The sequence below is a fragment of the Sciurus vulgaris genome (genome assembly GCF_902686455.1).
Source record: "Sciurus vulgaris genome assembly, chromosome: 1".
NCBI lineage: Eukaryota > Metazoa > Chordata > Mammalia > Rodentia > Sciuridae > Sciurus > Sciurus vulgaris.
The window spans coordinates 178,356,357-178,373,344 of NC_136461.1; the positions used below are offsets into that span (position 1 = coordinate 178,356,357).

Genomic DNA, 16,988 nt, shown 5'->3' on the forward strand with positions numbered 1-16,988 from the left:
GTAAGGGTTTGTTTTCTTTTTGTACATTAACAACCTTAACATCTAGTATATTAAGTTACAGGATGTGTTGGCAACAGCATAAAAGGTTCAATTAAAAGAAGTTATATTTTGTACAACCAAACCTTTTAACGCAGGATAGATAAAATGACAGTCAAATGAGTTTAAGCAGCCATATTTCTACTATGAACTACAGTACCAGAATAAAACAATTAGAAACAAATGGAAGAACATTACTGAACAATATGAATACATAATGCAAATTTAGCTGCTAAATTAGTAAACTCTAAGTTCATAGAGTTATAAGTTGTTTAATTTAACCATGCAGGCTAACATATAATAATAAGAAATCACCCTGCATCTTTTTTTTTTTTTTCTTTTTAAACTAAAACTAGTTTAAAGTTACAAAACAATGAATGGGTATTGCTCCAACTTGTATACAATCTCCCTTATGTGATCTGTACCTAACACAGTAACAAAGCCTCATCATCGCTCGTTTCATTCTTTAGTGTTGCTTCTAAGCAAGTGTCTGGTATCTGGGCAGTGTGGACAATACCACAGCGCTCACAGGGGCCATCTCGATTACTTGGCCTCACTCCAGGATTTGTTGCACTGTATGGTTGTCTAAGCCCTTGTCCTTGATCTGAGGAAAGATCAAGAAGAGGTCTGGAGCAGTCATTGACATCAATGTCTGAAGTTCCATCAGAAATTGGAATTAGCATTTCCACATCATCATCTTCTTCTCTTCCATTTACCCCATTATCAAGCTGTCTCAAAGGACTTTGGTTCTGATTTACGGAACTTGATCGCCCTAATGTAAAACGTACCCAGCGTAACCCCTGAGTCATACGACTTAATGCACTTGTAAGCTGGTGACGTGCTGGACTTACACTTGGGGGTTCCACACTTGTCACATCCCTTCCATTATCTGTATGACCAGCTCGGGTGTTCTGATTTGAAGAACTTCCACCTGCTCCCACTGTTGCTTCTACTGCTGTTGTGGGAGGAACTTTCTGGGGCAAAGGCGCTGCAACCCCACCAGATGCTCCTGCTGTATCTCTTCTCTCATTTTCTGTGTCTGTGTCATCAGACTCCACGGAAAACAAACTTCTGTGAGTATGGTTTCTTTCAGGTTCTCTACTGTTACTCTGACTAGGGACAACCTCATCTCCATCCGCTGAAACCAAAGCCAAAGACCCTGAATGACGTGATCTTGCAAAATTAAAAATACGATTCCAAATGTTGCTGGATCTGCCTGCCATAGGAAGCCTGATTGAAGTAAATCCAAGTTGAGATCGTACAGCGAGCCTCAGGTTTTCCAAAACAGAAGCCTACAAAAATAAGAGAGATTTTAAGACAGCTAACAATAAAGTATCAAGATAGAAAATGCTCTTCAGAAAGTATTGTGACTAAGATACTACTATTTATTGTTATTAGGGTCTGAGAAGGATAATTAAATTCTCTCATTCCTATTCATTCACTTCACTGTAAAATCTAATCAATAACTTGAATTACTGTTTATTGTATAAAAAACTTCCTTGATATTTCATTTTACATATTCAATTTTATTTACAGTGATATTTAATGTCAATGAATTATTTTGTTTCAAAACCTCAGATAGTAACCAATTCCTAAAAGTATAAAAACATAAAAAGTGTTCCTAAAAGAAAATCAATACTTCTACAACTAGGAAGATAAATAAATATCTACCATATTTCACTAAGTGACCTAGTATGAAAATCAGGCCCTGTGTGCTTTTTGTTTTTTTTAAATAAAGAACAAGTCAGACTTGATTTACATGGCTGAAACTTTGCCAAACATGTGAGAATTATATTCACAGAGTTGGTGCTCAACAATTTGTTGAATGAATGAATATTAAGGATTTAATTATTTTGTCACAAATAAAGGAATTAATATATTTACAATACAGCACAGAAAACAACAAAAACAATAAGAAAAGCTAAAGAAATTAACTTGTTTATAGCATTCCACAAAGATATCTAGATATTTGGATTCTCAAGTTTTATTTTCTACAGTTTAGTATTAAGTTTAAATCATATTATATTTGGAAAAAGTATCAATTTTTAATTGGTACATGTGGAAAGTAGATACACTGATTAACTGAAAGAAAAATCTATTCTTTTTTTCTAGATAAATGAGCTAGATTAGTTTTTAAATGTACAGCATTTAAATAGTCTTTAAGCTCCATCTAGTGGTATAAAATGAGTATTCAAACTTAGAACAAACAGCTTTATCAAGCTGGCATGTAGCATTTAAAACAGTATTTCCAGGAAACAATGGTGAGTTAATACACCTCCTTCAAATGAGAATCTGCTTTCCTGTCAAAACTCAGCCTCTTGTCTTTCCTCTCACAGAGAAAAGAAGGAAAGCAAAGGGAGATAGGATAGCTTATGTTCTCCATCTGTCTTTCTGACAGGCATTGCATTTATTTGTGAATTCTACATAGGCCATTCCATAGTGCTGAGAACATAATTCATGGAAAGTTAAGAAGTTACTGTCATAGGAACACATCGTGGTCTAGCTTTAGTAAAGCACAGACTGTCATTAAGAAATTTAAATGTCAATATACATGAACATATAGTAGAAATGGGTCAGACTTTTTTTCACCAATTAAGAGGTTATATTAAATTTTAATTTAAACAAAAAATAGTGATTCACATCCATAATGAACTTCTCCATAGATTTAGCATCCTCAATATCTAGCCTTCAAGCTACACAAAAAGTTAAGATACTCATCAACAAACAAAAGGCTCTTCCAGTCTAGTCAGCTCTCAGCTGTCACTATCAAGATCAACAATGCCATCAGCATACTTTACTGACTTCAACAATATTAGGTGAAGCTCTTCCTTTAGTTAAAAGTCTGTTTAATTAAAATCCTGCCAATCTAACAATAGATTCTATAAGGGGATCTCATGGACTTTGTAATTTTCTATGCTTTTTTAGCTTAGAAGCAGCAAACATCCCTTAGGAAGTATTTCATTTTAAATGAGATAGTAAATTGCAAGGTTATCTTTTTTATTAGAGAGCATCATAATTATATATAGTATTTGGGCTCATTCTGACAAAATAAAACATGCAAAGAATTGGATGTTAATACCCATTTCCCCCTTTTCCTTCCCTCCTCCCTTTGCCTACTCCCTTTCCTCTCCTCCACTGATTTCTTTATTCATTTATTTTTGGATGTAATTTCTGCATATATATACAGGTGAAATTCCTTTTGGTATATGTAAAAAACATGATACTGTTAAATTCACTCCATATTTCTTTCCTTTGGTTTTTTTTTTTTAAGTTGCTATGGAAATGTGATAACTCTATAACAAAAATTTCAAACTTCAGTTTAATCTCATTAAATGAATAAAATCAACTTTATCATATTTTATTTAAAGTGCCAAAGCAGAATTCTCTTGAAAGGGTAAATTGGAGCATAGAGAATGGGATAGTGTGTAATTAAGAAATGTAATTTTACCCAAGGTCATTTGTCCTTGGTTTCTATGATCTCTAAATCCTTGGAATACCATGCCTGGTAGAAGTGTTCTTCTCCTGAAGGCACTGGCCCAGTCAGAGAGTGACACTGTGACTTAGGGTGGTGGCTCTGAATCATACCAACGATGTGATAAAGGATGGGGACTTTTAGTTCGAAGGGGCTAGAGACTGAGATCAGCCACATACACAGCTAACCATAACTATGCAATAGACCCAAATAAAACCTCTGGACAGTGAGACATAGGTCAGCCTTCCAGGCTAGTAATACTACTCCCTGCATATTGTTACACAACTGTGTCAACACAGTCATACATCCATGTCAACAGAACAACACTCTTCTGTCTCATAACTGAAAAGACAAGCAGGAGGTCCATGTTTTGTGCCCTTCTGAACTTTGACTTATGCATCTTTTTCCTTGGCTGATTTTAATCCTTTTCCAAGTAATAACTTGCAATCATGAGTAAACACCTTCTGGTGAGTTGAGCCCCTTTAAATGAATTAGAAAACATGGAGGTGGTTTGGGGAAACCCCTGAACTTGCAATTGGTATCAGAAATGAGGGCAAACAGAGAAACAACATGTATCCCATTTGTTTACAATAAAAAAAAAAAATATATAAAAAAAAAAAAAAAAAAAAAGAAATGAGGGCAGCCTTGTGTTGGCTGTGCTCCCTCTAACTTCACAGGGTTTACAGGCAGCGTGATTGATGGTGAACTGGCTGAATTCTTACCCTAAAGAAACCTTCCCCATGGCAGAATTAACAATATAAAGAAACCACAATTTGGGTTTTTTTCTATTTTGCCTACAGAATTTCAAACAGTGGAAACTGAATTACAAAGTTATCTTTGGAGAAATGTTTGAAAAGCACAAATTCTCACCAAGAATTTCCTAGAGGACTCACAGTGATGGAATAATCAGAAATCTCATGCATAAAAAGTGGGATGCCTTTTCATTTGAACAGAGTTAAATCATCTCCAATAATATTGAATATTTTTTCTTAATTCTAATACTGAGGACAATTTGTATAAATGTTGCTGGATAAATTTGCAGTTTAAATATATATAAACTCATGCTTAAAATGAACTCAGGTACATCTTTAAGCCTTGGAAAAGAAAAACTTAAAAACCTGATGAGAAATTTTAAAAATTCAGAAAGATTAGTAAAGAATGAGTTAGTATAAAAAAGAAACGAGCTAAATTCTTAAACACTATAAAATCCAGCTTGAAGAAGTTTTCCCTCAAATGAGGTAGAAATGGTAAAATCACTTCAATTACTGTTACTTATAGTTGGTTAATCTAGCATGTAATATTACTAGTATTTAATTTTAATACTGATTCTTAAATCTCTAAAAATGTTCAATTTTAGTGTACTAAATTATCCTAAATGGTAAAATGCCTAAAAACCACACAACCAAATCAAGAGTAAAATTTATACTTCTGAATTTTGTAGTATTTTTAAAAATATAATGAAAAATGTTAAAATTTAATCCTCCATATATTTAATCCTTGACTTGATTACAAAAATCTTAATAGTTGAGGGTCCTGGGTTTACCATATACACAGATATGAATTTTATTTCAAGAGGCACTGAAATAGAAACTAGAAAGTACAATATACCTGATTAGGTGAACAAACAGGAAAATCTTCCACTGGTGGAATTAGCCCCTGAGCAATCAACTGTCCATAAGAGGGAGGAGCTTCTCTTCTTAACAATTCTGCTTCCACTCTTGACAACTGGGTTTCGAATGATCTTTGAGAGAAGACAGGCATAATAAGGGTTTATAAAAAAGGCAGGTCAAAGCAGAAAACTTCTATTGTCAGTAATTAAAACAATCTGAGTCTGAGCATATCTGATTATTTGTAAAGCTCAGTCATTCAACTAACCTTTACTGAAAGTATGGATAATCCCTACACTGTGAATACAAAGATGAAGTGGGCAGTGTGTCCACAGAGGGTTTCACACTAGCAGAAGCTGGGATCCCCATGTTTTAATGGATTGGAAAGCCTAGAAAATGTAAAAGGGGAAATAAAAATACTAGATTTTTTTAAAACCCAAAGCAAGCAGGGAGGTCTAGACATTAGGTAACACATTTGAAAGGTCTTGGGGGACACTTCATTCATCAAGTCCAACACATGTCTTTACAGGTAAGTGATGAGTCAACACACTTTTTGGAATAGCTGGATCTTGAACTGAAAACGTGACTCCTCTCTGTGCTCTTCTGCTACAATGTGGTAAGGAGTTTTCTGGTCATTTACAATTGCCCAAAGAGAAGTTGCAGTAATGGCTATCATGACACTGTGCATCAGTGTGTCATCTGTTATCTTAGCTGTCTGGTATGCATTTTGTTAAATCTATTATTTGTAACTCTCCAGGGACCGAAGGTCACTGTCTACATAATAACTTCATAGAGGACCTCTCTGCCATTAGCTTCTCTGAGGTCCAATTTATCCTGTATCACAATGCAAACTACCTCCCTGGAGGGTCACCCTTTAATGCTTAACCATTCCTTACTGAACTGACAACTCTGAAGTATGAATATCCTTGTGTCCCATTCTTACCTCCTGCATATGTATCTTATGCTCCAGACAATTTTAAGCTCATTCTCCAAGCAGTGTTGGGCATTCTGCTTCTCTACATACTTCCCCAGGCTTTTGTAAAGCCACAGCACCTTTCTCCATCTACATTCTACTTACACATTTCGAATGGCACCTAAATGTGTAATGTGTAAAGATTTCCACACCTCCCTAGCAGACTGTTTTTGACTTTTACACCACCGTTCCACAGCTCTTACAGCACTTATGTTTTTGTTGTCTTATTCCGTATACCAATTTCTTCCTAACTATAAACTGCTTGAGATTATGCCTTACTCATTTTCTTTTCACTGTAAAGTGTTTGAACAGAGTAGGTTATCAAATATGTGGAATTACTAAATTAATACATAAAAATACAGGTTAAAAATTATACCTGAGAGTTGTAATTTGAAAAATTTGTTTTCACCTGAAAACAGGAGCTGATAAATATAGATTGGCTTTCCTTACCTCATAACCTAAGTATTTAGTAATTTGTGCCTTTTAGTCTTGGATTTTTCACACTGACTTTATAAGTCATAATATTTATATATTCCTAAACTAACATAAAACAAAAATGTATTGCTAATCCCATTCAAGGATTTGTGGCCTATATTTGGGCCCATGTTTTTATTGCAGAGACCATAATCACTACAGTTCTGTCTTGATACTGACCTTCGTTCAAACATTCTCAGAGAATACAGTTTACAAGTACATCCCAACGCGATGACGAGTAACAGGCCACAGATAAGGCTCCCTATGACGGCTGCAGTTATGACTCTGGTAGGCACAATTACAGGGCAGTTCTCCTCATCGCTGCCATCACCACAGTCATCTTGAGAATCACATACCCAGCTTTCAAACACACAGCGATTGTTTTTACAATGAAAATTTCCTGGTTGGCAAAAAAAGCAGTTTTTTTCATCTGAACCATTTGGGCAATGGTTTTGGTAGTTGCAGCGATCAGAACGAGGATAACAGACACCATTTCGGGAACATGGAAATTCTTCCTTCTGGCACATGGTACAATTGATTTCATCCCTTCCATTTGGGCAATGCCAATACCCATCACATCGCTGCTGCTCAGTGTAACACCCCCAGTTACCTCCACAGGGTATTTCCCATGGCAAACAGAAGCCATCTACTTGATAAGTAGCATTAAATCCCCTGGCAGCATTTACTTTATCAGCACAAAAATGTACCCTTATCTGTCCAGAAGAAGAAACAACTGTCAGAGGTGCATGAGAATCAAAAGCAGTTAACACACGTAAAAGTTTGTGTGGATTCTCCTCTAATCCATCATATATTTTGACATAATCACCATAACCAGTACCATCAAGTTTAAAGTCAGTAAAGCGTAAAATGACTTTACGATGATCACCAGTGTCTATTAACCAGGTGCAATTGCTTCCAGGAGGATAAAAGTCTGGATAATTGGGAGAATTAAAAGTGCCATAAAAATATTTTAACCACTGCCCACAGGTTGGCACCTCACAGTCGATCTCATCTCCCAGGTCAAGGCAGTCAATGTTCCCATCACATTTTAAAGACTCAGGGAGGCAAGTATAAACTTTGGTAAAACGGGACAGACACTGGAACTGGTTGTAAGCACAGGGCTGAAAGGAAGCAGCTGTTGGGGGATTAGCTTCTTTGGTACAGATCTCTTCATCAGAACCATCTCCACATTCATCCATGTTATTACATTTCCAGGCTTCTGGTATACACTTTCCATTACCACAACGAAACTGATCACAAGCACAGTTTGGCTCCTCAGATTTTCCTAGGAGGACATGGGTGGGGGAAATGAACAGGAAAAAAGAAAACACATACTTGTCAAAAGGTATATAATAAGTATTTTTTATACTCAATTTTGATTAAGCCTAAGTCATAAGGATTTTTTAAAAAATCTTGTAAAAAACAGTTAAGCTAATGACAAATTAGTACAGGCATTAATTATTCAATAGTTCAGTTTACTAACTGCCTACCATTTTTTCCATAAAGCTTTTTGTATCTTGATCTAAAGAAAGAAGGGATCAATTCTGTTTTTGTAGAGAGCTATTGTACTGTAGAACTTAGTAAAATAATGTAAGATACATGACCCAATAGGATATACTGCCTAAGAATTTTAAGTGACATTGTATAAACAATAAAACTGACAGAAATTTTAAATGAAAAATTAATCTAAAACAGTCACCTTTTCAAATATTTTTTTCATATTCTTCTCTAGTTCTTGTCTTTACACACAAATATTTTACCAGGTATATCAAAACATATTTTGCAGATTCATTATGTAGACTCAAAGTTTTGCTAAGATTATTGTAAGATCAGTCTGAAACTGTTTATAATATTCAATGTAAGTATAATACAATAATTTCAATTTTGTAAACAATGCAAAATTCTGTGGATTTAAGCTAAAGATACAAATTTATTTATCAAAATAAAAATGGAGCAAAAAAATCGAAGTGCCTATAATATTTTAGTTTTCTTAGTATACAATCCTAAGTATTTAACAACATCAGATTTCTAAGTCCCAAAAGTGAGAATTTTGGGCCAATATGCATTTGTCCAATTCACAACATATTTACTGGCACGTAGGTGACAGAAAATGTGCATCAGAAGAGTTAAATAAATATTACAAAGACTAAATTTTTAAGAAAAAAATATAAAAAGCACATATGTATAATTTCAAAGATGTAAAATAATTTGCAACAAGAAATACACATAACTCTAATGCTAAGAATTTTTCACATTTGTATGTTCTGGTTACTCTTTTTGGATCCAGTCTAAAAAAAGCAAAAGACTTTTCTTCACAGACAACTACAAAGGTGAAACCAGTCATGTATTTTCTTTAAAGTGTAAAAGACCTGGTAATTCACACAGATATAAAATATTCTGAAGTAACTTTTATAATATGGGTAAGTACTTAAGGGAGAAAAGGTATTTTAAAAATAAGTGTATTTAAGATCTTTAAAAAGAAATTTAGTATATAAAATTAACAATTTCATTATTAAGATACAAAACACTTTTTGGAGACCCAGTTCTAAGATATTTTAGTTTCGCATCTTCAACCTTGGCTGCCATGAGGGCCTACTCATAATTAAATGGACACTGTTCAGAAGATTAGCCCTGAAAGTGACTGTGCAATTAATACTCAGAATTTAGTTTGATATCTTTCTTATTTTTAAAAACACACCTGAAAAATATGCCAGTCTGAAACCTTTTCTAGAGATACTGTCATCTGAATGGAACCTGATCCAGACGTGGTCCTGTGAAGAAATATATGGAGGTGGAATTGTGGAACCACAAGCTCTGTAACTTTCAATATTTTTGTATGTTTCTATTGTCAACCAGTCCAAACTGCATCTTCTGGACCCCTGAATATCAAAATCCTGAAAACTTAAAAAAAAAAAAAAAAAAAAAAGTCAGTGAACTTTCATAAGAATACAAAGTAACTGAAAACTTTATCATAAACTTCTATATATTCACTGATTCTCCTGGGTTTTCCAGATAGATGACCACATCAACAGCAAATAATACTGCTTCTATGTTCCTAATATTTGTATTTTTTTCCCCAGACTCCAGAGCAGTACTTCTTCATAAATAATACAAAATCCCAAAACAGTGTTAAAGAACAGATGATAGCTGGTACCTTTTATTCCCTTCTGTATACATATTTAAAACAACTAACATCTAATTCAGGATATTCTAAATTGTTCTGTGTTTGAACCAGAAATGCTACTCTGTAATCTGATGAATAGAAGTACACACAGAGAAAGTCAGCCATTTACTAAGAAATTCTTTTCCCTACATATACTGGCAATTTCTGTATCTTTTTCCTATGAATTGACTTGTTATATGCCTTCATCGATGAGATTTTTTCTTATTTAAGATTTTTTTAACATATCATAGACACATCAACTGTGATGTATGATGTATGTCCATTCATCCACAGTCACATTCTTTCTAATAGTTGGTGTGAGGGCATCCCTCATTATGGTTTTATTGTGTACTTTCCTTAAGACTAAATACATTGAATATCTTTTCATGTATTTATTGGCCTTTCCTATTTCTTCTAAGAAGCTTCTGTCCAAGTCTTTTACCCATTTAAAACATTTAGGTTGTTTTCTTAACTTATAAAAATTCTTTTGATATTCTGGAGTCAAGTCCTCTGTTAGATATGTATATTACTAATACTCTTCTAGTCTGTGGTTTGCCTTTGCACTTTCTTAATAATACCTTTTGATATGCAGAATTTTAAAATTTTGGTTTTGATAAAGTCTAATTCATTATTTTTTCCTCTGTATTCAGTGCTTTTAGTGTCCTCTCTCAAGATATTTTTGTTGCCCCAAGATCTCAGAGGTACTCACAATGTTTTTCTTTCACATTTTAGAGTTGTAGCTTTTATATTTAAAGCTAGGGTTTATTTTGAATTAACTTCTGTGTGTCCTCAAGTAGGAGTTGAGATTCTTTTCATTCCCCTTATATTTATGTAGAACAGAATATACAGTACAAGTTTTTGTTTTATCACAGGTAAATTACCATCTGATTACAGTTTTACATTGTGTTTGAGTGGGTTAGTGGCTACTTCAATCTTAATCTTGGGTAAATTCTTAGTTTAGGACATTGTCTTTACTTGAAAGATATGATACTTCCAGAGTTTTGATTAAAATTCCAAGGTATTTTATAAAGTTTGTTATGGTTTGGATATGAGGTATCCCCCAAAAGCTCCTTTGTTGATGCAGGAATGCTTGAGGGCAAAGTGATTGGATTATGAGAGCTGTAATCTAATATTTCATCCTAGTTTGAATGGACTAACTGGGTGGTAACTGTAGGCAGGAGGGGTAGAGTTGGAGGAGGTGGGTTACTGGGGGGTATACTCTGCAAGGGAACATCCTACCTGGAGTCCCTTCCTCTGGTTCTGTTCACTGGCTTCCAAGAAATGAACAGTTCTCCTCCAATGCAATGCCACCACCCTTCTGCCATGATGTTCTGCCCCACCTTGGGCTCAAAGAGATGGAATAGGCTGACCATTGACAGACTCTGAAACCACTGAGCCAAAATAAACTTTTTCTCCTCTAAGTCTTTTTTTTTTTTTCAGTGCTGGGGATTGAACCCAGGGCCTGTGCTTTTGAGGCAAGCATTCTTCAAACTGAGTTATATCCCCAGTCCCTTTAAGTCACTCTTGTTAGGTATTTGGTCACAGTGATGCTAAGGTGACTAACACAAAGCCCCTCTAAGTCAACAATTTTCAAACTCTATAAACTCTGTCTCCCCCAACAATGAACAGGATTCATACTTCAAACCCTGCCTTGGCTGTGCAAGCATGCATGCCAAAATCCTTGCAGTCTCTTCAGGCTTTGTCTCTTAGCTTCCATTGGGTTCCTTCAAGTTTGCTTTAAGCAAGGTTCATGGATCAGTCAAGGACTTTGAGGAAAACTTATATGCAGATATAATGGCCTCCTAATTTTGTCTCTCTCCTTTCCAGGGATTTATCTTCAATTTTCAGCCATTTCAGCAGTCTCAACTCCATCTTCTGATGTCTCAAATGACAAGACCATGGTGATCTGCTTGAGTTCTTCTGGTCACTCTATACTGCATAGACTAGTGAGAATCTTCAGGGAGTTGGAGGAAAACAAGCCTCTCCCACTCAATGCAGTTTCTTCTTTCCAAACTGTAATCCTCTCCAGTTCCTGTCAGTGTTTCATTACTTTTTACTGATTTCAGTTTTTGTTTTTTGTTTTGTATTTTATCTAGAATTGGTAACTGTTGTATAGGGGAGGACTAGTCCAATTCAAACTAGGGAATATTTAATTAAGATGCATTAAGGAAGGGACATTGTCCAGAACATGAAACAGTGAATATCTGTTCATGTATATTCCACTGGAATTAGGTTGCTAATACTTCATTTAGAATATTTTAATGTATTCATATGTGGAATTAGTTTTCAGCTTTCTTAGTTAGTGCCTTACAACATTTTACCTAATAAAGTACTGCTGATATATAGAATATAGTTTCGGAGTTGAGATTTTCAATTTCTTTGTGCTTTTTTATTTAATCAGCTTTTCCTAAACTTTTCCAAATCAGTTTTGATCATTTAACTTCTATTAGAAATTATTCATTTTATCCTGGCAAATTTTATTTCTATGAAACTGTACCCAGGATTTTTATATGATTTAAATATTTTTCACTTCTATGGTCTTTAAGCTTATTTGGATTTTTCTATGTAAAAAAACCACTGAGTTAAATGTGAAGTTTATTTATTTCCCATCTTACTAATTTTTAAATTGATTCATTGAAAATCTGTAAACTTTGCTCAAGTCTTTCAATGTGTTCCAATGGTTCTAACATGTAATACTAAGATTATTATAAAAATATTTAGTCTTACTGTGGATTTTTCCTTTAATTAAGGAGCTATTTATTAGGAACACATTTCCAAACATATGGGTCTTTTCTTCTCTTTATTTTAAATCCATTGTGGTAAGAAAACAAAATCTGAATGATGTAGAGTCTTTTAAGTACATTCAGAACCCCTTTGTTAATCAATACATAATCATTTTAAAAATAAATGTTCTACATGTTTGTGAAAAGGTATATATTATCTGTTGAAAGAGTAAGCATTACAAGTGTGTTTAAGATCTCCTACTGTAATTGTAGGTTAGTTAATTTACTTTATAATTCTCCACATTTTGTTTTACGTATATTTTAGGCTGTGTGTTTAGACTATGTGTTTTGTGAATTATTCTGGGGAATAATTCATTGATTTTATTATACTACTACCGAGCGTCTCTAACATTAAAAAAAAAAGGTTAAAAAAGAATCCCTGACATAAATCTTGTAATGTCTGGAGTACATTTGTATTCTATCTTGATTTTTTTGGCTATTTTCCTTAGCATTAAATTTTTCTCATACATTGTGGAATTGTGAGATTTTGGGATTATTCTGGGGAAGCTTTTTGGTTCTGCCTCTCTTTTTAAACCCTCTCTCCCTCTATGCTCCCCAACCTGGGTCTCTATGCCACATCTAGTCTTTAATAGTAGTTCAGAGTATTGGAGATCCTGCCATGGAGTTGAAGGTGGCAGAGGTACTCATATTTGTCAGGTCTGTCCTCTCACTAAGCCCTCAACCCCATGTAAGTTCAGGTAGTAATTAATGGAAGTTTAAAAAAAAAATGTTTCCTTGAGCAAAACAGCTTGACCCTAGTCTTTGGCTTCAAGAAGGAGGCTAGAATTCAAACTTTTATCTCCCAGGGATAAGCTGGCCTTTGTTAATTTGTGTGGGTTTCAAGGAAGAGGAGTAGAGTAAAAATGCCTTAATCATCATCTTCAGTCAGTTTTAGAGGTTTTAGTATTGTTTGTTGCTACTTTGTGAATTTTGTTTCCCTCTTCTATCCAAAATTTTTAAAATTTTATCTATCTATTTATTAGTATAGGGGACGGAAACCAGGCACATTGAACCACTTAGTCACACCCTCAGCTCTTTTTATATTTTATGTAGAGACAAGATCTTGCTGAATTGCTTAGGGCTTTGCTAAGTTGCTGAAACTGGCCTTGAACTTGCAACCCTCCTGCCTCAGCCTCCTGAGCCACTGGGATTGCAGGAATGCACCACTGCACCCAGGTTATTTGCATTTTTTTTAAAAACCATGTCTCTAATTTCATTTTACTAAGGATTTTAATTCTAAACTCAGGTTTAATCCAAATTCTCTAAAGCACCTAGCTATTCTAGATAATAATGTACTTTTGTCTTATTAAGAAGGAAAATCAATTAAAAAATTTCTTACACTAACTCATTTACATGTCTTAATGAGCTGCATTGGATTATGACATGAGTCTTTTAAATCATTTAAGATTTTACATTAATAATCATATGAGAAATTTGTCTTTATGTACATTATATGAGTGTCATTTTTTAAAAGTTTTGGTATTATATAATAATGAATTTATTTCTAAAAACTCTTTATCTCTGTAAATTCAAAATCATTAACTCCTTCCAGTTTAGAAAGTATACCTCAGATATAGGGTTCACGTCCAATTTTGTTCTACATTGCAGTATTCCACTTGAGTTTTGGTACACCTTACTTTGTGAAATTCAAGGATCTAACATATGATCAAGACCATATGGCATAGTCCCATGTAGTTCTTCTGTGTTGGCAAGAAATTTCCAAGTTTTACATAACTCAGTTGGGTAAACTGCAAGTTTAGTTCTTAGGTGAAAAGATTAAAATTTCTAAAATAAATTCAAGTTTTATGTTAAAAAGCACAATATTTGGCAAAGGTATTATTTTATAAATACATTTATATTTAGTCATATAAACAAGTAACTGAAAATAGTCACACTGTTCAGATTCCAGCACTGGTACTGTTGCAGAAAGTACCTCAATGGTGCATCCTACTGATAATTCAGGCAAGAGAATCACACTTTTTACAAAAGAAGATGTATCGTGCCAGAAGAAGTAGCCTGGAGTGGAAGAGACTAAAAGGAAAACGAACTATGTGGCCCATTTATAGTTTCCACCAAGAAAAGGAGATGGAAGATAGTTATATTTCTCAAGGGAAACTAGTTCTCTTAAGAATACAAAAAGGAAAGATAGAAAAGGATGAAAATTAGGCCAAGTTTATGAACCTTGTTTTTAAAAATATAATATGAAGGGGCTTGAGTCTATAGTCTGCAACGTCTCTTCTAAATTTAAAATTAAAAGATTCCCACCTGAATGAATGTAACACATGAAATGATGTCAGTGATGTCTTTGTGCTGTAGCAGAGTGCTGTCCCTGTAATGGGAACGGCATCCTGTTTGTCTCAGCTCCAATGAAATTCTTTGTTCGGGCCCACTGATTTTTCCCCCTTTTAGGTAAATATTTTTTCTCTAATAGCTTTGCTATAATTTCATTAAGCAAGCAATAGCTAGTCTATTGAATATTCTCTGCTTAATATCTTATTCCCACACTGTTTTTCTCTGTGATTAACTAAATGTATATAAATAAGAAAGTTTGTTTCCAAGAAACTTTCTTATTTATATATTTATTTACTGTTAGAATCTTAAACTTATTGTCATTTCACCTAGGAATGCCCATCATTTTGTATTCTTAAATGTACTTTAAATAAGTTATAAAAAAAAAGAGAAAGATTTTTAAAGATGTATTTATTCATTATCAGCATATTTCAAGTTACATACATACACACACACACACACACACACCCCTATCTCAAATCAGGTTTTAACTCCTTTTGGTAGAAGGCTTAACTAATGAGGCCAAGGTTATGGGCCAGAACTCCAAGTGGATTAGAGTTTTGTTTGTTTGTCCCATTGCCAAAGATTACTCTTGATCCTAATAAGCTATTTAGCAAATGTGTATCTTCTGTTAAAAAGTAGCTTAGAAGAATATAGATAACTCACTGTAAATACATTGCCAACATTAGAAAACACGCATATATAAATGGGCGGGCCATTGTCTTAAGATGATTCTGATAGCTACAACTTATATTTTTTGAAAAATCTTTTAATATCACTGCATGTTAGGCAATGATACTTGGAAATCAAATTTATACTTTGTAGTCAAATATTATATACTACAAAAAGGTATTAGAATTACCTTATGGTAATGATTTCCCCTGGGTTTGCCCTTATGAGCCAGCTACAGTTGATTTTGGCAGGATACTCAGAAGGCCAGCCCGGACTTGTGATTATACCACTTGGTGCTCGAATTTGTTCTGGAGTCTCTCCACAAGCTGGAAGATAACCAAAGCAATCTTAGCTAATTATTATACTTTAAAACACAGCATTAAGTAAATTAGTATTTATTTTTAAAAAAAAACTTCAGACAGCAATCACATGCAGTAAGATGTGATATTATCAATTGTCTATTAATTCAGTGTGGCATTTTAATTTCTTCCCTTTTTTAGACAAAGAACCTTATCCTAATTAAGTACATGTTTTGGACAGGCCATGAAGTTTTCAAATTCTATCATTCAAGAGTAAGGATTGCTATATTTGGCCATGCAGATCAAATGATCCAGTCATCCATCATCCTTCAAATATGTTTTCTTTATTATAAATTACCTAAAGTTCAATTTACTGAACCACTGTGTTTAGATCCTTCGGATCATTTTATTGCTTTAAGGGTAATTTAAATAAACATAATCAGATTCTGGATTGTAATTTTTGTTAGTAGTAAGTTAGTAGATGAATGGATAAAGACAGCAAAGCATTCAAAATTACTGCAAAGTAGTTCTTCATTTATTCCATTAATACTCCCCATACTTTATTACAGGATCATGAATGATTGCTAAATTATTAGAAAAAACACACTCTTGAAATAGTGCTAAAAATATCAAAATGTGATTAGATATCTGAGTAAAACAGAAAAAAAAAATCATGCATGTAACTTCAAACTAATAGCAATACTTTCCCAAATCACTCTCCTTGCATAGTCTTGAACTCTCATTGTATAGTTAACATTTTACCTATCTAGAATTTAGCTGATCATCTGACAATTTACTCTCTCAACTAAAAAATCACTGAGATAAAAACAAAAACAAGAGAGATGTATATGCTGAAATCTTCAGCAGAATCTCAAATCCTGCAACTTCTTATTTAATACAATTTCAACAAGTTAGATTATTTGATTTTTGAAGTAACAGCAGATCAAAAGCAGCAAAAAGAAATGAGGAAGAGTAGCTGACAGGGTTACATACACAGTTTATCAGAAGTTCTGGGGTAATTTTCAGAAAAATAATCAAAACTACATATTGAACTCAGAAATCATACGGTACTCAGAACATGTACATAACTGCCTATCTTCCAAATGGTAAGAGAAAACTGTTGTATTACAAAAGTGGTTAATTAATTCATATTCATACCTATAAGAGTTTCTCAAAACCAAGTACCTAAACTCTCCTGCTTTTTGAGTTCTGCTGTTAGA

At 33.9% G+C, this 16,988-nt stretch overlaps 1 protein-coding gene across 2 annotated transcripts in view; it reads right to left on the reverse strand.

Moving 5' to 3' along the window:
• Positions 1-327: 327 nt before the first annotated feature.
• LRP12 (LDL receptor related protein 12) overlaps positions 328-16,988 on the reverse strand; it is a 90,222-nt gene continuing 73,561 nt past the window's right edge. For both annotated transcript variants that reach the window (XM_079105965.1, XM_079105966.1), the window contains 5 exons: positions 15,660-15,795; positions 9,261-9,463; positions 6,743-7,847; positions 5,117-5,249; positions 328-1,328 (listed from right to left, as the gene is read on the reverse strand). In XM_079105965.1, the coding sequence (XP_078962091.1) occupies positions 462-1,328; positions 5,117-5,249; positions 6,743-7,847; positions 9,261-9,463; positions 15,660-15,795 (2,444 nt within the window). In that variant the 3' untranslated portion in view covers positions 328-461. The remainder of the gene's footprint in view (positions 1,329-5,116; positions 5,250-6,742; positions 7,848-9,260; positions 9,464-15,659; positions 15,796-16,988) is intronic.